Source organism: Vidua macroura, chromosome 7 (genome assembly GCF_024509145.1).
Source record: "Vidua macroura isolate BioBank_ID:100142 chromosome 7, ASM2450914v1, whole genome shotgun sequence".
Classification (NCBI taxonomy): Eukaryota; Metazoa; Chordata; class Aves; order Passeriformes; family Viduidae; genus Vidua; species Vidua macroura.
In genome coordinates this window covers 31,274,406-31,300,227 of record NC_071577.1, presented here as the reverse complement: position 1 = coordinate 31,300,227, position 25,822 = coordinate 31,274,406, and the positions used below count along the sequence as shown (strand labels likewise).

General features: G+C 47.6%; 1 protein-coding gene across 1 annotated transcript in view; it reads left to right on the top strand.

Moving 5' to 3' along the window:
• The window catches only part of HEG1 (heart development protein with EGF like domains 1), a 51,672-nt gene that overhangs the window by 5,967 nt on the left and 19,883 nt on the right, over positions 1–25,822 (top strand). Inside the window, exons 2-12 of the mRNA XM_053982696.1 lie at positions 11,921–12,193; positions 13,200–13,430; positions 13,813–14,085; positions 15,168–15,476; positions 15,878–16,195; positions 16,723–17,040; positions 17,935–18,243; positions 18,926–19,477; positions 19,834–20,175; positions 21,148–22,500; positions 24,829–24,948. Of these exons, the coding sequence (XP_053838671.1) occupies positions 11,921–12,193; positions 13,200–13,430; positions 13,813–14,085; positions 15,168–15,476; positions 15,878–16,195; positions 16,723–17,040; positions 17,935–18,243; positions 18,926–19,477; positions 19,834–20,175; positions 21,148–22,500; positions 24,829–24,948 (4,398 nt within the window). The remainder of the gene's footprint in view (positions 1–11,920; positions 12,194–13,199; positions 13,431–13,812; positions 14,086–15,167; positions 15,477–15,877; positions 16,196–16,722; positions 17,041–17,934; positions 18,244–18,925; positions 19,478–19,833; positions 20,176–21,147; positions 22,501–24,828; positions 24,949–25,822) is intronic.

Genomic DNA, 25,822 nt, shown 5'->3' with positions numbered 1-25,822 from the left:
AGCTGTTGCCTGTGCTGTAGTAACGCTGCTGTCAGAGCTGGTTTACTGAAGTGCTCTGGAGAGAACAGGGGAAAAAGGGGATAGGAACCAGCTCCTATATAAAATGAGAACCTCTTGTAGGATCTAAGTACTGTGAGGTATATAATACAGATTTTAGGACCTTGGGTTATATCCCTTATTTGCTGTTAATTTGTTTTTTGTCTCATCTGGGTGCTGGAGAGGGTGATGGCCACTCATGGTCATGAAGACTTGGAGAAGGGACAGGCAGAGCCAGGCTGAGCACAGGGATCAGCTGGAGGGAGGGAAAATGATGCAAGGTTTTCACTCACTAGGCTCAAAAGCCTGTGGTTTGTTCTCTTCTGCTTGCCACAGGATGTGTGGCATTAGTGTGTGCTGTGCCTTATCTTGGGCTCTGTGGGTGCTGAGTGTGTGCAGGTCCCAGGGCCAGGTCATGGACCGGGCCATGGGCATCCCCCTTGGTCTGGGTGCAGCAGCTCCCTAAGCTGGACAGTCACTGGAGCCTTCTCTTCTAAAGTGCTGGTCTTCACAAAACCTGAAGGAAGCTGCTGTCTTGGAGGTCTCTGTGTTCCAGGCTAGTTTGTTTTAACGTATGAGAACAAACAAAGCTGTCTCAGGAGTTTCATCCCTTCAGAAACCAGTATGAAATGCATGAGATATAAAAATATTATTTTAAAAGTGCCCAAAATGCATAAACAGGGTGTAATAACCTACAAACTGTTGCTGCTCCCATGCTGCTTCCCCCATCCCTCTGTGGCTTTGGATGGAATTAGTTCCAGTTGCCTGTCCTCTGTGCAGGCAGGGCTGTTGAGGAGGGTTATATCTGCTTTTGCATCTGCTGTGCCCTTGACTTGGAGTCATTTGATAAATAGGTTTGCAGTTGGTTACTTAAGCATCTCCCAAGCTGCAGTCAGCATCTCAGCTGTGGGCGAGGGAGCAGTGCTGCCAAAAGTCAGGATCTGTGTCAAGAGCCTCCTAAGATTTGGCTGTCTTTCCTTAAAACCCCAACTCCTGGAGTTGTCATTACAGGAGAATCACTTAGAGGGGTAGAAAAAGAGCGTCTGGCTGTTGAGGTGGTAGATAAAAAAGCCTGGAAACTATTAGCTGCAAAGCTAGGAGTCACAGAGGAAGCCCAGGTTGGGTTTATTTAAAAATACCACTAGCTCAAAGCTGGTCTCCAGAAGCTTTTGTGTCCAGACAGAAGGGTTGTTTCAGACACCCTTGCTTGGCAGGGCTCTGCCACTGCATTTGCAGGAGAAGTGCAACCCTCTGCACTGTCCTGCTTTGCTAGGGGAAGAGAGGGAACACAGGAGGAATGCCGAGGGCAAACCCAGTTGTTCTCTGTCCAGCTGTTTGAATACCTTGTGCAAGCACCTTGACCTTGGTGGATTGACTCTCCACTGGGAAAAACAAGCTCCATCTGCCTTGTCACTCTTTGCATGGCCATGGAGCTGGGAGGACTTTTAAAGCAGCTTCTGCAGCATTCTGACTGTGCTCTGGCTGAGGGTGATCATGTCACTTACACTGTCACCAAATGCTGCAGGTCCTTCCTTTTGCCTTGCAGTGTGAACACCCCATCTTGGGCTTCCAATCTGGTGCTTGGAAAAAGTCCTCTGGAAGTGCCATTACCTTTGCAGTTCTTTTGCCAAGGCAAACGTGGAGATATTTGAGGGACCTTTTACACAGTGCTTTGATGGTAACAAGGCTCTTGCCACTGAAGTTTGGGAGAAAATAATCTTTTCTTTTTAACTCTGAGATGAAGTCAGTGTGGAAGGAGTGAGGAGGAATTTTAAGTGGTTGATAGAAAGGCATGCAGACTGTGCACAAAGGGTTAAGTCAGCAGGGTTAGCTGCTGTCCCAGGGGTACAGCCCAGGCTGCATTTCCCAGAAGACATCGAGTTGCACACACACATTTAGGGCATTTTTCGCAGCATTTTTCAGCACGCTGTGATGGCAGAGGTTTTGAAGGCTGTTACACGATCAGTCTGACCTCTCGCCTCTATAACCAGGCAGACACTGCGGTAATTTCTGCTACCAGAACCACCCTTAGATTCCTGTGAGATCTCCAGAGCATGGAAGAAACCCTGTGCAGGCATTTTGGGCTGATGGACAGGCTTTTTTGGTTACTGGTAGCAAAGGTGAGCTCTCTTTTTCCTTGACGAGCATGCTAAAAGGCACTTCTGCATCTGGAGTGATGAGGAATTTCGATCTGTGGAGCACAATTATTCACGTCACTGCTTGTTAGGATGCTGGTGTTAACACCCTTCCTCTTGTGGAAAATCTCTTAAGCCCTGAGGACTGATGTGAAACGTCACGCTCTGGTGAACTTTGCTGAAGCAGGGATGAATCACACTAAGTTTGGCTTCAATATATTGTCCAAAAGATACCTTCTCTGATAGCCTAGGAGGAGGGTACTGCTGCCCACCCACCCACGGTGTCAGGATCTATTTTGGGGGGAGGACAGCACTTTCTGGAGTATGCATAAATTGGGGGGTTGATGTGGGAGTTTGGATATTTGAGGGGTTTTTCATTTGGCTTTGGTTTTGAGTGCTCTATAAAAGCAAAAGGCAGGTCTGTAAGAGATCTCAAGACATTTCCCAAGGGATCTCTATATATTTCCTCCCTATCTTCTGGGATCACCCAGAATGGTTGATAAATATACCACTTTTTTTTTTTAAATAAGAAGGGTTTCACTGCATCTCTGAATAACTGTCCTGCTACATCCATGCCACTATCGGTAAGAAAACACTTTCTTATCAGGGAAACTGTAGCAGCTGGTAGTTAAACCTTCTGCAAAGAAATATCCCAGATAAGTGTTGGCCAGGTTTGACCCTGCATTACTTGTAAGATCTCACAAACTGACAAGGTAATTTAGCAATTTGGGGAGGAAATGCAAAAGGTAACCCTGTCTATTGAACTCATTTCTCTCCTGTGATGGGAATGATTTCCAAGAGTGGAAGCATCCGCGGACCAACTGCGCATGATTAGAGTTCCTTGTCAATTGGAATCAAGGACCCTGATTGTGGAGCATAATGCTGCTCTTGTAATTCAGCCTTTATCTTTGTGCTGGAGCTGGGTATAATTGTATCTGTGTCTGGAGGGACAAGGAGAAGGGTTTCAGTGGCTGGTGCTCACAAAGGCATCTTTAGAAACCTCCTCATCCCTGGTACAAGCTTGGTAGGGCTTAAATGAAAATACCCCTGAGTAGCTTTAGACATTTGAACAGTCATCATTGTTTGATTCAGATTTGGTTACAGGACTAACATCTAAATGTTAATTCTTTTTAGGACATTATCAGCTCTTTCAGCAAATGCAGAATGGGGATGCAGTATTAGACCATCAGCCAACCCTGCAGATAAAGGCCCTTTGAAAGGATGGTTCTTAGGAAGGAAACATAATCAGAGAATGCAGAAAATCATGAAGACAGTCTCTTCTTAGGAACAGGTAGCAAATATGATGCATGAAGAAAGCTAAATGAGCCAGGAGGCTTTTAAATTAGGGAATGGGAGAAACAGCAATTTTGTGGCCTCTGAGGACAGTCCCCAGCATGCAGTCAGAGATCTTCATCGTCCTGTCCTGCAAAGTGCTGGTGCACCTGGAGATTGTAGGGTGTTGGATAAGCTGTGTCACATGCTGGGTTGAGACTGAAGTTGGTGGTCACTTGATGGCATCGATGTGCCAAGGCAGTTGATGTGTGGTGGCTCTGTACTGGGTAATCTGTGTCTTTGTGTGGGCAGGTGGGTTTGGGGCACAGATTTCTGTCCTCTCAGTCTTCTGTGCTGCCTTGCTCACCACCCCATGCCCGTATGCATCGAGGTAAGATGTGACCTGACCACGTCTCCCTCTGAGCCCTCAGTGACACTCAGTGACAGCTCAGACGGTGACAGCCCAGCCCTGCCCTTCTCCAGCACCCATTCCCACTGCTGAAAGAAGGTGTCCATTTTTCAACCTCCCTGAAACATGTGCAGAGAGGCCCTGGAAGTGGTAAATGCCTTCCCCCCGTTCTCAGAAAGGAAACGTGTGGCTGCGGAGGCAGTGGCGGGTGTCGGGCGGGACCTCTGTTCCAGCTGCCCCCTGGCAGTGCTGCTCCCCTGCTTGTCAGTGGTGACCGGTCTGCAGTGCCAGCGGGGGAAGACCTGGCTCATCCCCTGGAAGAAGGAGGCCCGGCGCCATCCTGAGCGCTGCCACCGCTGCTTCCGGCGGCAGATCGGCGCGGTGTCATCTAGGAAATGTGATTTAGATCATCATCCTTTCGCAGCAGATGGGGGAAGGGAGGTGGGGGCCCTTATCTCTTCTGGGGATTCATTTCTCTTTAAGCTGCTTTTTTTTTTTTTTTTTTTTTGCCTGTTTGCCTTTTTCTCCATCCCTTCACAAGTCTCACTGCCCCTTGCTGAAGGGTAGGAGCCATGAGAGCATCCATGGTTCTCACTGCCATGACATCATGGCCTGCATCCTACCTTCAGCTGGGTGTCAGGCTTGGGCTACCTTAAGTTTTCCCCGGGGATGGGGTTGCATTTTGCTGGTCTCCATGGAGTGAAAAATCCACTGAGCCTTATATTGCATCTACCACTCAGCAGTCTGATGATTTTCCTGCATGCAAGAGGGCTCCTTATCCTTCTCATCCCCACAATGTCCTTGAGAAGTTGCTCAATTCCCAAGCAGGTCATCATCCCTGGAGTGACTGCCAGCCAGCAAAGCTCTTTGGTATGTGCTTAATGTTAAACATGGAAAATAGTTCCCTGGGGAGCTCTTCTTAAGTACATTGCTGGAGTGAGGCTCTGGTCAAGACACCTGGACCAAAGCCCACCTGCATCAGTGGTTGGCCCCCAGGGACTCATGGCAGCCCCTGGCTGCTCCTAGCCTCTCCTCTCAGCATTGCAGTACCCTTTTTCTACTCCTTCCTCCATCTTCCCAATATTTATTGTCCCTTCCTGGGTGTGGGAAACAGGTCCTGGGCTCAGACCACTTTGGAGCAGGGACTTGTGGTTTTGTTTCCAGAGTGGGATGTGAAAACATGGTCTTGTTTTCACCTGGGTCTGCAAAAGGCTGAGTCCTCAGCTCCTGGGGCATATGTCTTTTGCCACACATCTGCTTTGTGCTACTTGGCATCACTTTTTGATAGGCATTGAGGTTTCGTGCAGAAAAATCTGTGTTTCTGCCCATAGTCCTTATGGTTTTGAGTAAAAACCCAGGTAATTACAAATACCAATAGTTTGGGTGTTTCTTTGCCCTGCAAGATCTGTTTAAGTCAAATACAAGTCACTGAACTTATATTGGGAGTAAATAAGCTTCATGGAACGGCTTTGGTTATCATGAGGTCACACAGAATGAGCTAATGCTCCCTTCTGGCCCGGAAATTAGACTTTTCAGACAGCAAAATTTCATCCTGCAGGTTCTAAGCCTCTAGCACCTTTCCTTACAGGGGAGCCCAAGCCCCAGGTCTGTGCAGTGCTCAGCCCCTCGAAGAGATGCTCACCCCTTATCACCAAAACCCGGCCCTGCTTGGGGGCAGGTTTCTTAGACTGCCAGTTTCAATGCCAGCAGCTGCTGGGGTGAAAGCCATCTGGTGGATTGTGATGCCCAGCTGACAGGCAAAGTGCAGTGAATCTCTCCACAGCACGGAAAACTTGCTGCCCTGGAAATATTGACCCCTGTGAGATTTTCACAAGTTGCAAACCTTGCAGACAAATTCCAGGTTTCTGGAAGTATTTGTGCGAGAGGTCTGGAGAAAGAGCCGTGTTAGAAATGAAGTTGTGTGCTTGCAGAAGCTGACAGCAGCATGGTCCTGCTCCCTCCAGCCTCACCAGCCTGTTTCTTTCCACTTCACCAGCACTGTACACACCACCATGGATTTTTCTCTTTTTTTTTTTTTTTTTTTCCCAACTTTTTGCAGCCAGGATGTTTTTTCTTGCCTTTTTATTGTTCCAGTGACCTAGCAACTCCACTTTGCTGGAGTCCTGCCAGGAGACTTCCTCCCCAAGCCGTCTGATAGTCTCCAGCAGCACTGCCCTCGGATGGGAACAGGAGTTAAAATGACACCAGGCTGGGTCCCTGTGTGGCCTTTTTGCTCTGGCCTCATGAGTGCTGGTGAGGGCAACATTGCCTTCCCAACTAGAAAAGCTTCCAGGGGGCTTTAAAAACCTCAGAAAAAGGAAGGAGAAGCAATGTGTGGGTGATATTTTCTGCAATATTTCTGCAGGACATTATAGAAAAGACTGGGAGTGTTTAGAAGTGAATTTGCTGATGCTGGGATTTAGCATTTGGGATCTATGGTGCAGGCAGGGTAGCTGGGGACATTTCAGCATTGCAGGGTTGCGGGAAAGGGGATGGGGAGGAGGTGTGAGTGCTCAGAGAGCTGTGCAGTTAGGGAGAATTATTTTGGCTTGGTTTTACTGATGTTTACTAAAAACAGTAGAAAAGAAATTCCTTTGGTAAGTGCTTCTGGGACCTGTCAGCTGGGGCTGCCTTCACTCTGCCCTGGGCCTGTGGGGGCTTTTGCCACATTAACACTGGAGGGACACTTCTAGGGCAGAACACAAACAAGCTGTCAAGCAAGAAAATATGGCTGGGTCTGGCTTTCTGCTCAGGACACAGGGCCTGGGACACTGGAGATTCAATCTCCACTGGATGGATGGGTTGAGATTTTACTGAAGCCTCAGCATGGTTACGGGTTTTTAGCAGTATGGTAAGTCATAGCTTATCCCTGTTGGAAGTAGAATTTTATATAAATGTGTTTTTCAAAGACTTGATGAAAAACCAGGAGGGTTTTTGTTTTTTTTTAATTCAGTTGCTAAAAGCTGTTTAAAAACAAAAGTCTATGAAAAGAGGTTTGAGGAGCTGCCCTGAGCCACGGGCTGGTGGTTTTCAGGCAGCACAGGTGATCCCATGAATCTGTGTGGTCTCAGGGATTTGTGGATTGAACCAAACTGCCCAAGAAAGATCAGAAGGAAGCTTAGGATTTCATGGGCTTGAGCAGGTGATCTGGGAGCCTGCACCTCTCCAGGGAAATGTTTAGGACACCAAAACTAAGAGGCTGTAAACCTCTTGCTAAGCAGAACAATATCCTGTCCCTGCACTGTGCAGGTTTTATCCCCATTGTGGGCACTCCATATGCATATATCCTGTGCTTTTGGAAAGGATCACAGATTTCTGTGTAGTCTTTATTTTAGAGAACCTGTTTCCTTGCTTTAGGGTACTGCTTTTAAGAGCAGTAATTGGATCCTTTTTTTTTCCCCTAATGGCATTTTTGAGCATCAGGCTCTGGGATGGTGAAAAAAGGTGTAGGAAGCAAAATGGCCTTTAGCAACCTCTGAAGTTTTCCAGGTCCTGGAGGGGAGGTGGTGTGGAAGTGCAGAGTGTTTTTGTGTCATAAAGCAGAACCGCAAGCAAGGTACTGTGGCATGGCACTGGAGTGTCTGAGGATGATGCTGATGTCCCCAGCCCCATGGGCACCCATCACCAGGTGGGCATTAGCCATGTGGACTTTGGCATTCAGAGCTTGCAGGGGAGGCTGCTGGCATTAAACCCCCATCACTTTTCTTGAGCTTTTCTTGAGCTTGAGTATTAAAGCTCTAGGCACCTTTCTTGCCTGCATAAATCCTTCCTATTATGGTTAAAATTACTGAAGGTCCTGTGAATTGCTGTTCTGCTCTGCCTGGGGGCCGGTGGGGAGAGGACAAGGAACAGAAGCACCACAGCAATGGAATGTGTCTGTAGGGTACTGCATCCAAACCAACCCCCACAAAAGGGTGAGAGGCTCTGGCAAGGCTTCTGCGCCTTTTCTTCTCTTCCCCATACACCCTCTCTTGCCACCTTTCTTAATCCAGACAGAATATATCCTTGTACTGATTAAAAAAAAAAAAAAAAAAATAGCAGAACAGGGTTGACTGCATGTGGTTAAAAACCTCTTGCATTTTTCCCGCACTTACTGCACACGAGGGACCTTCCCCAAGCCATATTATCAGCGTGTTTACGCTCAATTGACCCATCTCAAGTATGAATTTTTTTTAAGCTGCATTTCAGACCCCCCCTGCTTCCCCCCTCCCCCCCCGCCTTGAACTTCTTCTTTCAGAGCAAGAACAAGGAAGGAAATTGAAAATCCCAGAGAGCCCTGGACGGTCCAGATTTAGGGCTTTAGCTTTTGTTCGCACAAACTCGCTTGGCTCCTAACCGGCCTCCACCCATGATCCCGACATCCGCAGCAGCCGTTCAAAACAGAGCCCGGAGCCCAGCGCCCGGCCCCGGCAGGGACCGGAGCCGCCCCCAGCCACCGCTGCCCCGGCTCTGCTCCCCGCTTCTTCTCCCTGCCTTTCTTCCTAACCTTTCCCTACAGCCAGCCAGGAGTTCTCGAAGTCGCGATGAGTGTTTTCTCCCCTCCGCGAGCCTCGGATGATGTTAAGATTATGCAACGTTAACAGATGTGGGGTTTACAATGGCAGCTGCCTGTCCTCGGGAGGAGCCCGCTGCAGCCCCACGCGCGCTCCGCTCGGCACGGGATGCTCCCGGGGTGGCCCGCAGCCCTGGCAAAACAACCGCTGCATGGGCGGCTCCGTTCCCATCCTACCGGGAATGCTCCCCAGGGAATGCCCACCCTCCCGCCGGGGGATGCTCCGGGTGAAGGGCTGCTCTGGACAGCCAATCAACAGCGCTTGGCTTTCCTTCTGTGCGAACTCAGATTAAATTTGTGTTGCTCCGTCAAGAAAGTATTTTTTTTCCCCTCGAGGGGAAAAAAAAAATCCCATCTTCAGGGAAGCAGTGGGGCTGGGATAGCTTGTGGCGTGCCTTGGCTGGCTGCAATCTCCGGACAAATGCTGCCTGTGGGGATCCTGATCTCCTGGCATCAGCAGGATACATCCCTCTTCCCTCCGTGCCCTAAGGTGTCTGTGTGTGATCACAGTCACTGCAGAAAACTTGCATTATTTTGCTTTTTGGTGTTGTGCTGACCCATGGTTGAGTTGTGAGCATCACCTAAATGCTGCCTTGGTAGCAGCCGTCTCTGAAACAGGGCAATGCCTGTGCTGTGTCAGGGATGAAGAGAGAAAATTGTTGGCCCAGAAGAGATTTTTCAGGAGTCTCATAAGGTAGATATCCAACTGGGCTGCCAGGGGCAAGCCCAAAGCCTTGAGAAATCAGCTGGAACTTGATCTGTTTGTCCTGGCTGAGCTATGTAACTCTGCTCACAGCAAGCCATGGACTTGTTATGCTTGCAAAGAAAAAGTAACTCTGAGCCTCGACCTGTCTGGTGAGCATCACTGCTTGGTTTAACTGGGAAGGAAAACACCAATCCAGTGGGTGGCAGGGTTTTGTGCTGGAAGTCAAATATTTCTCAGTGGCTGTGGTTATGTAAAGTTAAACTGTGCAAAGCTGTTGGCAGCTTAGGATGTGACTAAATTGTTAGTGACAGATGGGTACCTCAGCTAAAGGGCCACTCTGCTTTAAGCCTTTAATGTGTCAGGGGAGGCCACATAGTCCCGTGGGGAATTTTTTGGAAGAAGTTTGATCTGGTCCATCCGCTCCAGAGGAAGGTTGTCTTTGAAATCTTAATTTCTGCAGGCAAATCAAAGAGGATATTGTGGTTTTATCTTGCACTTCTGGTAGGCTTGATGGATGTGAGATTTCATGTCTATTTTGTTGAACAGCACAATTTTTGGGGGTTTCCTTACTACATGCTGTGGGTTGAATTTTCCAGCATAGCTTATGCTCTGCACTCGCCTATCAGGGGAGCTGAGCTCGTGCTAGCACGAGGTTTTCCTTCCTGAACCAGGACCTGGTATACCTTGCAGGGCAGAGTTAAAAATGCCAGATGACTCTAAAAAGCCTGTGTAAATAATACCTTCTTATTCAGCCCCTCCACTGCCTGGCTGCACTCTAAGCCAGGTTTGCTGGCGCCCACAATAAGGGGAAGGGTTTTGCTTCAGTTTATTCCCAGCATCTCTGCAGAGCCAAAAGAAGATAGAGAACACTCTGAGGTGGATTTGCAGGGCAAACAACCACCAGATAAGCAAACAGCAGTGTTTTACTTTTGAACTGGTCTCATTCAATCAAGGAACATAGCTGAAGGCACTGCTTGCTGGCATTTCCAGGGTTACTTTTTAAGAAGTGGCAATGAAATGCCTGCTGCAGTGTGATCCTGTATATTTTAGCCTGCCTGCCCAGAGCCCTTGTTGACAAATGAGTTGGCAACCTGAGAAAGCAGATTTCCCTCTGTTTATCCTCATACCCTAAGGGTTTCTTTAAGCATCTGCTGCTTTGCCTTCCCTCAATGCAGCAAAGCTGGCCACAGGCTTTCCAGTCAGCATGGGCTGCACAGCTGAAAGCTTTTAGTGAGAGGGGGATGGAGAGAAATTCAGTGCACTGCCCTCCAGCACAGCCACATTTTTCGGGGCTGCTATAAATGGACTTATGGGCTACAATTACAGGCTGGGTATTGGCTTGCAAATGAACACAGCAAGCATCCCCTGGCACTTTCCATCCCCTTGTCCAGCTGGTGAGGACCAGAAGCTTGTCCGGTGAGACAGGCTGTGGCTCACAGTGGGCTCTGGGTGGCGGTGACTGCTCGGCATCGCAGCCACTGTGAGGGCTGCCAGTAATGGTACCCTGGGGGCTCTGCTCCACCACAGCTCTTGTCTCCTTGGCCCACATGGGGCTTAGGCTCCCAGGATGAAATACAGACTGTCCTACCTACCCCTCTATTTTTTGATGAGTTCCCACTGAAGCTATTGCAGATGTATAGAGGACACCACTTCTGAAATTGCCACCTCTGTTGTGGCAGGTACAGCAACTCCAAAGAAGACATACAAGACAGGGAGGAGGTGTCCTATAGGTGTTTCTCTTGAACACACAATTTTCTTACAGAAAATGTTTGGAGGCCCAGAACAGGTTTAACCTTCAAAATCAGGGCTTTTGGGTAGAGACTGAGTGCCTTTATCTGCTGCCTGTGGATGCCATGCACATGACAGAGACTGCATTTTGGTCGTAAGGAAGATGGACAAAACGGGGACCTTGCCCTTTCAGATTTGGACTTGCTTTTGACTTCAAAGCTTGTTGTGGGCTTTGAAGGCCATCTGAGGCTGCAGTGCCAGCCAAGCCTTGGGACTGTAACACAGATGGTGACTGTTGGTTTTTGTGTGAACTGATATGCAGTGAAATCCTCACAGCCCTGGGTGGTACCGTAAGCTGAAAACCCTGATTCCCCACACCACTACTCATGCACAATCTTGTTTCATATTCTGGTAGACATTAATGTTAGAAGTGCTAAAATATCTCATCATTTTGGGGTGCTTTGGCACCTGGGTGAGGCATATAATCCCCACCATACACTGATCTCCTCTGTCCCCAGTGCTGCACTGTGGCTGGGTGGGTTATACTGACTGTCCTGGGTGCCCTGCAGCTCTCAGCCAGCTTCATGCCAGCTCTCTGCAGGTGATGGGATTTGAGGTCGGGTGTCCAGCAAGCACTGGCCAAGTGGAGAGAGGGGAAGAGCTGTGGGGCCCTCTCCCCTCCCATCTTACATTCAGAATGGGGCACATGGGCTGTGCTGGGCTGTCAGCTCTTCACACTCCTGCCATGGACTCTACACTGCAAGTATTTCCATCAGTTATTTGTTTAAGACTTTCTTTTTGCTCCTTTCAGAATTTATTTCTCCTAACACAAAAAAATCCTGAGGGTGCTGAATTGAATTAGTCTTTTGCACAGAGGTGGGTTTTGGTTTTTGGTCCCACAGAGCAATCTAGTTTCCACTGGTGCAAATCCAAAAATAAATTTCATGTCTGTGTTTTGATTATGCAAAATTTTTCTCTAGTGTAAGTAAATGAGCTCAGAGCCTGGCCTTGGTGTTACTGCAGTGAGCTGAGCCTGCACATCAGTGCTGATGTGATCTAAGTTTTTTTGTCTTTCCTTTTAGTCATTGAAAGCAGCCATCAGGAGAGAAGTTCAAGCCCAGAGATAAGGACTGCAGGTGCTCCTGTGGAGTTGGTGACGATGCTGGCACTGGCAGGGAGCAGGGAGGGGGCATCGCTGCCTGCCAGGCACAGGGCAGTGCCAGCAGCAAGCAGGGTCACAGGGCACACTGGCCCCCCTGCCAGTGATGGGGATGTCACCTCTCCAGGAGCAGGATCCCCAGAGAACCCATCTGCTGGGACAGTGACCCATCTGCTCACCGTCAGCCATCCTCCTGGTGAGTTTTATGGATGTGAGAGTCCCTGTTAGCTGTTCCCAGCCCATGGACTGAGCACAGCCAGTGGGTTAGGAAGTATTCCTGCCCCACACAGCTAGAAATGCAGATTTTTGAGAGAAATCCAATCTCAGGAAAGCTGGGCTTTGTTTTTTAACATTACAACGAAGATGATTCTCAGGAGCTGCCCCTGTTTTTCACCACTCAGCAGTACCCAGGGAGTCCTGCCCATCCACTGAGCTCAGGGGCTGTGCAAAGAGTGGAGACCCCTGGGCGTCCCCACAACTTCTCCCATCAGGAACTGAACCCCATTTCAAGCCCAGCCTAGGTTGTAAGAACTCAGCTTAAGGATACCTGACCAGTTACAATGACGATTTGTGGCTGAGGTCCTTACATGGAAATCCTGCAAGTGAACACTTACTTCTGGGCTTGTTCATAATTTTCAGTCATAAGTAAACCAGTGTAGTTTTTTAAATATGAACTTAAATCAAGTCCTGTTTCTCACAGCAGCAAGACAAAGCTGTGCTGATTGCACTGTTCCCACTTCAGTTTTTTCTTACTATCGCCAGCTGAAAAAAGATATAAGCATAGAGGCTTTCTTTAATTTTTTTGATTCTTTTTTTTTTTTTTTCCTGCTTAGGGACTAGAATGTGGAGCTGGCATGCCCAGGCTGCCAGCTGTGGGCTGTTCTGGCACCAGCTCCTTAATGCCTTCTGCATTTTTAATGTCTCTAAAAAAAAAAAAAAAAATCTGTTTCTTTTGCCATGCACAAATGAAGACAATGTTTAAAATGCCATTATATTTTGGCGACAGAAACTCTCTGTTCCCATCAATCCCTCCTGCAGTTAAACTGTGCTCTGTTAAGCAGAGGAAACATGAGGGATGCAGCTGTGACCATTCCTACTGCATTTGGTAGGGCTGGGTACCACTGCAGGTGATGCTGCTGCCATCCAGCTGAGACAAAAGAACTTTTCCAGGTGAACATGACTCTCTCCCTGTTGCTTTCCAGACCCTGGAAGCCATCACCATGCTGCAGGCACGCTGGGGAGAGGCAAGAGGGCTCTGGCTTCTCCCAACACCCCTGCAGCTGCTGAGGGGATGCCACCAGGCTCGGAAGCCATCAGCACTGATTCGGCTGAGGGGATGCAGGGAGGGCACCGTGGGGTCTGGAACATGTCTGGATTTAACAACACCGTGAGGACAGCACTGCTATCTTCATCTTCAGAACCTCATCACCCAGGTGAGCCATCCCAGTTCAGCCTAGGAACACTGGGAAAGTGTTCCAACACCTGGGAATACGGTGAATGCTGTTCCCCAGAGCAGCCAGCATTGGTTAAGCCTGGTTCTCCTGTATTGTAGAGCTTTGTGGATCCAGCTCTCCATCCTCACTCAGGGCAGTTTACTGGCTTGCTTTATGCACAAGGATAGAGAGAAGAATCCATGTGCCTTCTCCTAGTATTCAAAATTATGAACTACTTGGTGCAGCTTCCAGACACAGAGTTTCTGTAAGCACAGTGCAGACAGGGGGCTGAAGGGCAGGGGAAGGGTGGCAGTGTGGAATGGTGTGCAGGCAGCTGAGCACATCTCTGGGTTCTCATCTGCTGTCCCCCTTTGCCTTGCAGGCACTGACAGCCTCTCTCAAGCTGCGAGCAGCTGGGTGGGCACAGAGCTGGGCAGCAGCCCCACCATGGGCACTGCAGCTGCTTCACCCAGCCCCTCGGGGAGCAGCCCCAGCACTGCCCTCCCTGCCCCCCTGGGACAGCCCCAGGCCTCCTCCCAAGCTTCAAGTGCCCAGACTGGTGCAGAGCACATCATGCTACACCCCAGGGGTGTCACGGGGAACTTCACCAGGGCTTTGCTGACTGCATCACCTCCCACAGACAATGCCTTCAGAGGTGAGCTTTGCTGGCCTTTCTTTCATAGTTTTGAAAAGCCACTTGAGAGTGTTTGCTTTCTTGAAGCAGAGGAGATGCTCTGTTTTGCATGTGCTCTGTTTTTTATTATTTGGATGGTTAGCTGAAATTCCCTGCTGAAAGCAGGAAAAAGCAATGGAAAAAAAAAATTTGATCCAACCCCCCCCAGCATTTTCCACTTAAAAAAAAAAAAAAAGAAGTTCTTTGGATGTTATCATAGTGTTTTCTGCAGGGTGGATGTCTGCAGCTGTGAAATATCTTCACTGGGCCAGTGCCAGCTGCAGAGCAAGGGCAGCTCTGAGCCCTGTCTGACCTGTGCCCAAGCGGTGACGGAGTGGGGTGGGAGGTTGGGAACCCACACTTGTGGCCATACGGGGTGGGCTTGGCCTCAGCTACACAGGGTGAGATCCTGTGCTTAACAACTTGCTCAGGGCAGCAAACATGAGATCCCTGGGCTCTATGGCTTCCCTCGCTTGCTCTGCAGCAGCCAAATTCTGGAGTTCCCAAAAACAGAGACTTTGCCCAGCTCCACATGAATACTGAAAACCTCAGTGTTGCCAAATCCTTATCCTGTGTGCAGGGCTTTTCAGGAGCAAACACCTCTCCAGGGTTCTCACACTGACACATCCCTTCCCTCTGTCACAGCTCTTGGGAGCACCACTGGGGCTGCAGGAAACCTGAGATCCTGAAGGACAGTGCCCCGCTGAGCCCTGGGATGTGTAGTGAGCTGCAGGCTCATATGGGAATGTGGCTGGGCTTAGGTTTCCTCCTTTTGCTGTTAGAGCAAAGGTGGGATTTAAAAGCAAACCCCCACAGTCCTTGTCCTGTGGGGTTTCCTCCTGTCTGGGCCATGCCACTCTCACAAAGCCTGGCAGCAAGTCCTGGGTTTTGTGCAAGGTCTTCCTATGGTGAGGAGAGTCATACCTTTCCAAAAGAGCACTTTGTCCAGATTGAAAACTTCCTATGGTTAATATCTGTATGGGTGCTGTAAGCATCTGGGAAGAAAATGGATCCATCTGTTTATAATTTCATATGTATAAACCAATTTTTTTATTGTGCTGTAGGCATTGGAAGCAGCTACCAGCCATCCAACAACTTGGCTACGGAGAGCTTCGCTTCGGATTTCCCCACCACCAGCACCTCCATTTCCACAACAGCTGCCAAGGGTGGAGGGAGGACATTAAGGTCCCTGCCAGCCAGCACTGGGCTGGTCACCATGGCAGAGATTTCCACCTCTGGGATTGAATTCACCAGCTCTTCAGCCCAGAGCCAGACCCCTGGGATGTCTGTGGGTGCTCAGGGTGATGGAGGCAGAGGTGTCACAGACCCATTGCACTCAGGCTTGCCATCCATTTCAGGAAGTGCTTCCACAAGTGAGTTTTGATAGATAGCTCAAAACTCTTATTTAAAGACTCTTTATTAACAAAATATATCCTTTTTATTTTAAAGAAAGGAGGAATAATATTGTATTTGGCACATTCTGTACATTTAAAAACATTTCACAGAAATGAAAGTATGGATAAATATTATTCTTGTTGGAAGGGGAGGATAGATTTTCCTTGAAAACTTCCAGTTGAATTTTGCAAGCAATAACTTCAGCAGTTCGTATTTAGAGACTACTTTTCCTCCCGTCTTAATGATTTCCCAGTATTAAATATTTCTGTATTGAATATTCACACATACATTGTCTACATCTACTGACAGTAGGATGAACCCTACCCAGCAGTTTTTAATTATCTTTATGCAGTTTTGTCTTTCTCTTCTCCTTTTTCAGCTTCTAGCAGCAATTATGAACCCCCCAAGAACATCCCAGGTGCTGAAGACGCAACGCTGCACTTGGACATCCAGGGTGCTGACATGTCCAGCATGGTAGTGGGGACACTGATGTCCTCAGAAAATGGCCACACCGCTGGGGCGACAAGGGACTCTGCCACCAGCACCAACCCCACAAGCTCTTTGAATGGGATCTCCTCTTCCTTGAGGACTGGGACACATCATCCCAACAGCTCATGGGAAGCCACCGATCTCCCAGGCCCTCCTGGGGGTCCTTTGCTCACAAGCTCCCTCTCTGCCTCTGAAGGTCCTTTCCAAGGTAAATTTGTTAGTCTGAGAGCTGTCTGCCTTGGGGCTGGATGAGATTTCACATCCCTGCGCTGTTTTTCTTCAGATATAGTCATCAGTCATTATTGGATACGTGAATGTTTTTATTACTGGCTGCACTGAGCTGGCAGTGGGGCAGGTGGGAAGGGGGAGAGTGGAGCTCAGCTTTTGGGTGAAAAAGTGGAAAACATCGATGGCCTCCTGTCCTAATGAAACACCTGTCCTGGGAAGAACATTGCTAAGAAATATGTGCACACACTTTCCCTGCCAGAGACACTTGCTGGGGTTTTGCAGCTGTCACCTGGTGCTATATCTGCTATGCAGGCTGGTCTGTAGGACATGGGTTTGAGATTTTTCATGGGTTTTTGTAAGGCACATGTGCCTGTACTTAAGAGATTCACCTCTTCCCAGAGAAACACCTTCAGTTTCTCAATGGGCAGTGTAGAAATGGGTGCTGATCCAACAGTCGTATGTATAGCTCTGTATGCACAAATCAAAGCTGGTTTTATTGTGTCCTAGGTGTCAGAAGCAGCCACCGAGCAGTGGCAGAGAAAACCTCCCTCACTTCCTCTGCCCCCAGCACTCCCATTTCAGCCACATCCAGTGGTGGTGGGAGACTGCCCCAGTCTGCCTCGGGCAGCAGCCCCTGGGCAGCAGCCAAGGGCTCCAAGACCAGCAGTGCCCTGTACAGGACCTTGGGCACAACCCAATCCTTGTCCACATCTTCTGTGAGAGAGACCTCCAGAGCTCAGGGGTCCACAGGAATGACAGATTTCACCGAGGTGGCAGACTCTCCCCTAACACACTCTGGCTCTCCTTTGGAAGGTCGTTCCCCAGGTGAGCTCACATTAGAATTGAAATATCATTTTTCTTACAAGCCAAAGGAGGACTTCCTGCAGCTTGCACTTGCCTGACTCTTTCCTGCTATGTAGAATATACTGTTTGGAAGGATGCAGTGTGATTTTGTGTCTGAAATTATTCAGCTCTTTCTTGACCAAAAAAAATGTGCTTTAGATTTTTTACAGAAAGGGCACATGTGTGGAAAGTTTCATTATGCCAAGAAAAATAATTAACTTTCAAATCACAGTCCTTTTTTTACTGTCTCCAGTGGCTATCTCCATGTTACAGACAAGAGAACTAAGCAAGTGAGGATTAGATCATGTCCCTGTGGTCCCAGGGATCAGACTTCAGTTCCTACCTTCTGTCCTACTTCTTGAATCATGCTGCTTCCCAGAATTTGAACCAACTCAACAAATTTCAAGCAACTTTGAATGTGGTCTCTGAGGTCCTTCATGCTGCTGTTTGGTTTTAGTCCCCACTGGGGTTCTGAAGGGGTCTGATCCCCCTGATCCTGTTTCTTCAGACTTCTCTAAGACCTTCACACTGCTCAGGGTAGTGCCTTGTCTGAACTGATTTCCAGGCTTTTCTGGGTCATCATGATATTTGTTCTAGCAGCATGGAGTGCACTCAGACACATAATGGTGAAATCAAGTGCACAGCATTAGTATTTCAACAGTTTTTATATAATAGCACTTTTGTCAGCATCACACTGTTGCTTAAAAGACAAATTTTTGTAGGAAGGATTTACATCTTTGGAAATTGACATCTCATATTTTTTTCTTGTGTTTGTGCACTGTACTTGCTGCCTCTGGGTGCTATTGGAAGAAAGCTCATTTTTATTTATAGTTCCATATGTGTAAAAATGTAAATTGTTTCTTTATCACATTTTAGCTACTGGAAGCAGTCATGTGTCATTCAGCATCCTGTCAACAGAGAGAAGAACCAATTTCCCCACCACCAGCACCTCCATTTCCACAACAGGCACCAAGGGTGGAGGGAGGACGTTAAGGTCTCTGCCAGCCAGCACCATACTGGCCCAAACAACAGAAGTTTCCACCACTGGTACTGAAAACATCAGCTCTCCAGGCTATTCCCAGTCTTCTTTGGGAACCCAGGGTGGTGGTGGCAGAGGTACCACCCTGTCATCTGTGAACTCATGGCTCACAGGCTCACCATCTGCTTCAGAAAGCACTTCCCCAGGTGAGCTCTGACCACACATCAGACACCCACCTGCATGGAGAGTGAGGGCATGCTGGAAGGTGCTGGACGATGGCACTGGATGTTATGGCTGAAAATTTCAACTTCCAGAGAAAAAACGCATTATCTGTTTCTTACATTTAGCCGCCAGGAAAAGCCAGCCTTACTGCCAGAGCAGTCTCAAGATTTGCTGTGTTTTCAGGGACAGCACAATTTCAAGACTGCCCCACTGGCTGTGTTTATACCAGCAGAAGCAGCAGCAGTCATTCCTGACTCCCACCCTGGGGTGCAAAGGCAGTATTTACTGATCCCATACAAACCTGCCATGCTTTCTTTCAAGTACCAGTGATTTGGGTGCTGTGTAACCTCCCCCTCACTCATTGTGGGTGCAGAGGTGATAGTGTGGGTGTCTGGTGCCTTGGTCAGACCTGTGGCACCGGGAGCAGCGCCGAAGGGAAGCAAACCCAAAAGTGCTCCCATAACTTGTTCTTGGTGTCCTGCTGTGAGCAGCACCTCCTAGCACAGGAAAGAGCTGTGCCTTCACAGTTAGCATTTTCCTCAGGATTGGATTTTCTGCCACATTCTCTCTGTGTCCTCAGCCTGAGGCTGGTGATGGAAGAGAGAACACCTGCTTATTTATAGTTTAGGGTGCATAAATCATTTTGCTTTGCTCTCTCTCACTCAGACAAGACCTCAGCGATGGGAGGACGCCTGCCTCTCACCAGCACACCCAGTGTGGTGACAACTACTGCCAGTGAGGAGAGCAGCACAGTGCCTGTGTTGGACACCCGTGGAACTTCCAGTGGCACAGGGAGCTCTGCTCCCTCTCCCCCCAACACCAGCACCCTGGACACGGTCCTGCTGTCCTCATCGGCAGCAGAGCCTGGGACACAGAGTAATGTTTCACAGAGCGGTGCAGGACTCAGTGAGCTTCCAACAAAGCTGCTGCCTGCGTTTTCTCCTGGTGTTTCGGTGCCTTCACCTTCAGCCACACTCTTCATCCACAAGGAAGGGACATCTCAAGCCCCAGGTAGCCACAGCATGTGGAGCACAAAAGCAGAAAGCCTCACATCTCATCTGGACACAGCTGGGAACACCCACACTGGCCCTGTCCCATCCTCCACAGCATGGCCTCGAGTGAGACATGTGTCATCTGGCCAAGGAGGGTCCCCAGAGCCCAAGGTCACCCTTTCATCCAGGGTCTTCACCTACTTCTCAGCTGCTGCTGAACCTTCCAGTGAGTTTTTCTGAACTCTGGGGTAGCGTTTGAGTGCCTGTCCCTTCCCCTTCTCTGTAGGATTGGTATGACACAGCTGTTGCAGGTGGCATGGGCAGCATTTATAAGTGGTCGTGGTTCTGCCTCGTGGTGTTGTACATCTGCCTCTGCTGATGCTTAACAAGAAGGGTCTCATTTTTGAGACATATAACTTGTTGCTGTAGGACACATCCACTGCCTGTCTGGGTTGGGGTGATAATTACACATAACATAAACATACCATTATGACTCTAATGGTACTGATTCCTCAGTATTTGGACAGTCCTGTCTGCTCTGAGGTGATAAAATCAGACACCTGCTTTTCAATCCTTTTCCAGCCATTGGCAGCAGCCATCACTCCCTAAGCAGCTCAAGTGCTGAGAAGAGGATGTCGAGCCCCATCACTGATCCTGTGTACAGTACATCCACATCTGCGGGTGCTGAGGAGAGGACGCTGCTCTCAGTGACAGATGGCACTCTGGCCGGTGGCATGGAGAGCTCTTCTTCCCACGCTGGAGCTTCCAGCTCTCCAGGGCCGTCTGAGCCAGCATTGGTGGAGCAGGGCAGGACAGCCAACGCCTCCACCAGCAGCGGGGGTTTCGCGGGCTTTGCGACGGAGACGGTCTTCGTACGTTCTGCCAAGATACCCACTTACTCTTCTTTCCAAAACGATCTCACAAGTAAGTTGATGTTTTTTGGTGTACATCTGGGGGGAATTCACATTGTCTGTTTTTGAGTATGTTGTGCATAAAGTTCTCGTTCATTACTACATTCACCACCTATGGGTTCACTCAGGTGGATGTTTCCATCAAAGACTCCAAACCAGACCCCACATAAATGGGAAACTATTCCAGAAGTGGAGCCATAATGATGGCTGCATTTTTTTTTTTTGCACCCTAACTGGTTTTTTTGGGTGATGCTTTCAGAAGCATTTCATGATGACCTAAGTCAGTTGTAGAACTAAAACAAATTTTCAATACCATTTTTTATTGTTTTATTATATTGTTTTTTGTTTTAAAGTAGGCTGAACTTAGCTGTACATCCTGAAATTGGTACTATAAGGTTGATTGCACCTTTTGTGCTAAACAATCTGAACTTTTTGCATGCTGATGTGCATTTAGGTTTTCTTGGCTGCAAAGTTTTGAATCACTGGGTTCATGATAAGCTGCAAATTAACATAATGTAATAATTTCATCCTGCAGAGGTATGAAGTTCACTGTGTCCAAAAACAAATGGACTGAACAAGATGGATATTCTGTAGATGGGAATGGAGGGTAAGAGGGAGAGGATATGTGTTTCGTAAATTATGAGTGATAAAGAGAACAATTGGGTTTTCCTGCTAAGCTTGCCACAAATACCTGGAATGTTAAGATCTTGATCTTTAGGAAAGCAATATGCGATGAACAGTGATTTAGAAACCTACACATTTCATGGGAGTCTTGTGTCTGTCAGGGTTCATAATTTTAGAATCAATTAAGGAGTGCATGAGATTCCTAATCCTATAACCATGCTTGAATGGCGCTTGAAATTCTTAGAAAATCGTGGACAGGTTCACAGACAAGAACCTCTTATTTAGCAAGCAGTTTTAATATGACATCAAAATGCTTTCATATTACTCTTTCTGTCTAATATTTTTTGTCCTTTTACTCCAGACTTTTCAGGTAGCCATCAGCCAGTCAGTAGCAGTGATGCTGAGAAAAGGACCTCGGTTTCCCATACAGACGGCACATACATTTCAACCACATATACCAGAGGAGGAGAAAGGACCCTCCTGTCTATCTCCAACAGCAGCACCTCTGCTGACTCCTCAGAAAGTTCCACCTTTTTTTCTGAAATTTCCAGCCCTTTTGATGCCTCACAATCATCTGTGGCTCATGACAGGCAGACCAATGCATCAAACAGTAGCAGTTTTGTTGAACCATCTACGGAGCCGTTGCTGGTGCACCCTTCCAAACTGTCGACGTCTGCTTCTACAGGCAGCATAGAAAATACAACTCTATTCAACTCTGCCTCTGAGTTGTTGACCACTGACAGATCCTCTCTGTCTTCATCAGCATTTCCAGTCTCTTCCTCGCTGTCATCACTGTCATCAACACCACCACCAACTCATCTGTTTACACTGTCAGAATCACCCGAGCCACGCTCGCCCTCTGTGATGGCATCTTCACCTCCTCTGCAGGCTTTATCGTCCTCCTTGCCCACTTCCTCCTTGCCCTCCCCGTCTTACTCGTTAGCATCTTTATTGTCTGTGTTTTCATCACCCTCATCCATCTCGCAGTCCAGTGAGAGTGATCAAGCAAGCACCACTGTGGCTACGAGTGTGGTCAGGCAGGAGCCCTCCACAGCTGCCACAGCCAGGAGCTCACCCAGAGAGACCAACAAGCCCAGTGTCACACACCAGCCCCAAAAGAGCACCACCTTCACTCCCACAAGGTCACCTCTCCCTACAGAACCCATGGAGCTGCTTGGTGGACGCATCGTGTCTGTGTCCGCTCCTGTGACAGTAACAGAGACTGCCTTGCCTAGAGATGCCACCACCCAAGGGGACAGCTTTGGGAAGGCAACACCACTGCTCACCACAGCCAGTGTCGCTCCACAGGCTGGTCCAACAGATGCACCCCTTAGTCCCTCACCAAGTGCAACAAATCACAGCAGCATTGTCCCCGCAGTGGCAGTGACCACGGTGAAACCTCCTGTGCTGACAACACCACCCAGTCACCGGCCCACCCCAGGTGAGGCCAGCACTATGAAAGACCACAGGGCCCAGACACCCACTGCCACTAAGCACAGCTATACCACTGCTAAAAGCACAGAAGCCATGGGTCCCACCACTGCAAAGCCTGGTAAGGTCACTGAGGAAACCATCCCTGTTACAAGTCCTTCTGAAGCACCTCCAACCATCAAGACTACTGTGAGCACTGTGACTACTTTGGCTGCTACCAAATCAACCACTGCTCCTCCGTCGAGCAGCACGGTCGGGCTGAAGACATCACCTCCAGCAACAGGTAATGTGTGCCATGGCTCTCACCAGTGGTGGGGCCAGGAACAAGCGGGCAGGAATACCTGGGTCCCACTTCAAGACTTTTCAAAGAGTTGTGTGTGCACGTTTGTATGATGAGTCTGTTGTCAGCAGGGTTTGAGGGCAATAACTCATCCCTGTGTTCTTTTTAAGCTAAGGGTTTAGCAATCAAGTTGAATGGGTGAGATAGAAAGATTAAGCTGAGATTTGACAGTTTTGAGAAAATAAATCTGATTGGCTTTACAGGTAAGCAGAGGATGCACTTTATATTTAAAGAAATATATACATACATTCATATAAATATATATATATATATATATATATATATATATATATATATATATGTATGTATATAAATAAATATTGGGTTAGCAATAACAATAGATAATGACTGATATCTGTCTTATTATTGAGAAAGTACAGTTGGCCAGCACTTGGTATTTGTGTTGAAACTGCTTCTCATATAACAACCTAAGGTTGTTTTCACCCCACCTCACAAAATATTAATCTTCTTAGGGGCCTGATGCTTCTCCTGGTAGGCTAGGTACCATAGTCTTGCTGAGTATGTTGTTATAGGAATTTATTACCACTGCCAGTCTCCTTCTCTTCTAAAGTAAATACATTTGCTGAAGTCTTATATAAAAGGAAATTGACTTTGTGTTTGAAGTTCAGAGCCTGGCCATCATGCCACTGTAGGATATCGTGCATGCTAAAGGCATTAATCTCAGTGAAATACTGGAAATAATATATATTCCATCCAATAATTAAGTATTTAAAGGTTACTTCTCAGGCTGATTGGTTTTAATTATAGCTATAGCTTCATGCAGAAAAAAAAATAACTGGAATGATTCTTTTTTTTAATTGAAAAATTAAGATAATGCAGCCTTTTTAGAAACTGATTCACACTTTTGTCAAATTATTCTTTCCTTTGAAAACTAAGATTTGCCATTCACCAGAATGCAAAAGATCCTTCTGCTGTCTTGGACATGGTGCCTTGTACATGGTCACTCACTGCCCTGAGAGTGGCTGCCCTGGTCTCTGCTGTACAAAGCACAAATTGAAGGACAGCAAAGTGAAAGCCATGGTTTTAAACCACACCCACTCATTTCTGGCTGCTTAGATTAGAGTCACCAAATCTGCTTCTCAGTGATGCTGAGGTAGCTGTGCCAGGCTAGTCCAGGCATGAGATTGCATCCAGTGGTGTGTCCCAGGGCAGAGTTTGGCTGGGAGCTGTCAGCTCTGTGTGGTGCTGTGGGTTATTGCAGTGCCACCAGAAATGCACGCACGGGTTTGGCTCTTGTGCTTCATGCTTTAACCGTAGAGCCTGTGCTTCCTGCCTCTGCTGCAGCACTCAGCAGCAGCCACAGGATAGGTACAAGTGGTGTGTAAGATGTCTTGCTGGTCTTGGAGAGCCTTGTCACTCACAAGTCCGCAGCCCTGCCTATGGTCCGCCCTTGTGGGTGTGTGTGATGTGTGTTTGTGCTCATGTGAGTCACAGATGCAGCAAGAGGAGCTTTTTTGACCAGGACATCTTTTTTTTTTTTTTTTTTTTTTTTTTTTTTTTTTTTTTTTTTTTTCCCAAGAGGAAATATTGGATATATTATTCAGAATTTGCAGTTTGAGTTGTGTAGCCTGTGAAGCATCTGACATTACAGTCCTTAATCCCCTGGACACTATATTATCACAGTGGTGGCTGCTTCCCAGGCTCTTGCTCACCCATCAGGAAGGGCACTGGCACAGGCAGGAATCACTGCTGTGACCATCCCCAGGCTGGCATGGAGGAGCTTGGGGGAAGGAGGTGATTGCAGCCAGGGCTGCCTCCACCATTACTGGGTAACCTACAGTTACCATCAGTGCTCAGGCACTACCTTTGGAGCAGAGAAATAGGGCTTGGATGAAAAGGGCAGGACTTTGGTGAAGCAGCCCATGCCCACTGGTCTAATTTGGGCTGTTGAGGTTCCTTCTTTAGTCTTCTCATGCATAAACTGTTGGGTTGTTTGGAAAGAACCCTGAGGTCTTCTGATTAGCAGTGCTATAGATGAGTTGGATGTTCATATTAACATGGATCCATGCTAGACCTCAAGGGCTTTTGAATGAATATTCAAGTGGTTTAAATTTATTCTTTCAGCTCCAACAGAATAATTAGGAACAGCATAAATAGTAAGTGGAAATGATGCAATGAAGCATCTGATAATGCTCAAGGAGTCACAGATGGGGAGCCAAGTTCATCTCTTTTAGCCCAACAGTTGATGATTTTTATGATTCTGTAAGTATAATCTGTTTTGTTTTGTTGGTTTTTTTTTTACTTTTATAGAGGTGGATAAATGTCTTTCCAACCCTTGTCCTGCACTGGCCACCTGCAACAACACCCATGGCTCCTATATCTGTCAGTGTCCTCTTGGATATGAGCTGGAAAAAGGAAAGTGCAATTTAGGTAAGAAAACAAAAGTGAAAAACCAGGGATGGAAATAATTATCTTTAATCTTCTAAAATAAATTGACTTAGGCTCAAACTAGTTCAGGAGCTTAATGTTCCTCCCAACCACCTCTTTTATCAGAGCCTTTTAGTGTTTATACAAGTGTGGTGTCTAATGCCTGTTATGTTGGGCTGCCTGGGGAGCAGGCAGAGATATCTGAGTTCTTCTTAAATAAAAACGCAGCAATGGAGTGGTGGGCTCAGGCTTGGTTAGTAAGGACAGATGTGCCCCTTCTGTTCCTGATGTATTTCAAAAATCCCAAAAAGCATTCAGCAGCTTATCAGCCCTCCAAACTCCGGTGAAGGCACTTGGCTTGGGAGACGTGAATGGGGCTGTTGTGTAACCTGGCTTCAGTGGGATCAGCCATGTGTGGAAAGTTAAGCAGCCATGGCGAAAGTCTTTGTAAGATCAAGGTCTTGTTTCATACCTTTAGCATTTTTTGAGCAGCACAGTTATTAGCTGGAACTCAGGTTCTGACCCCTTCCTTTCTATTAGAGGACTCTCAGTCTCAAGGATTTACAATATTCCATTGTAAAGGGGAATTTGTTTTCATGGATTTTCTTTTGACCCTTAATCAACAAGGATTAGAGGCATGGAAATTTTGCTAAGGAAACATGGGTGAGGTGTCCCTGAAGAGTGTTTTGGAACATTTCTTCAAGTTGGAATATGTCAGCTTCTAATTTAGAGACTTGTTTTGATTATGCCTTGAACTGGAGTATGGACAGATTATATAAACACTGTGAAGGTGATTATCATCATAATTTTTGTCTGGAGCTGTTACATTAAATATGTCTGATATACAATTTGTGGTGAAGATAGGTTCAGAGGATGG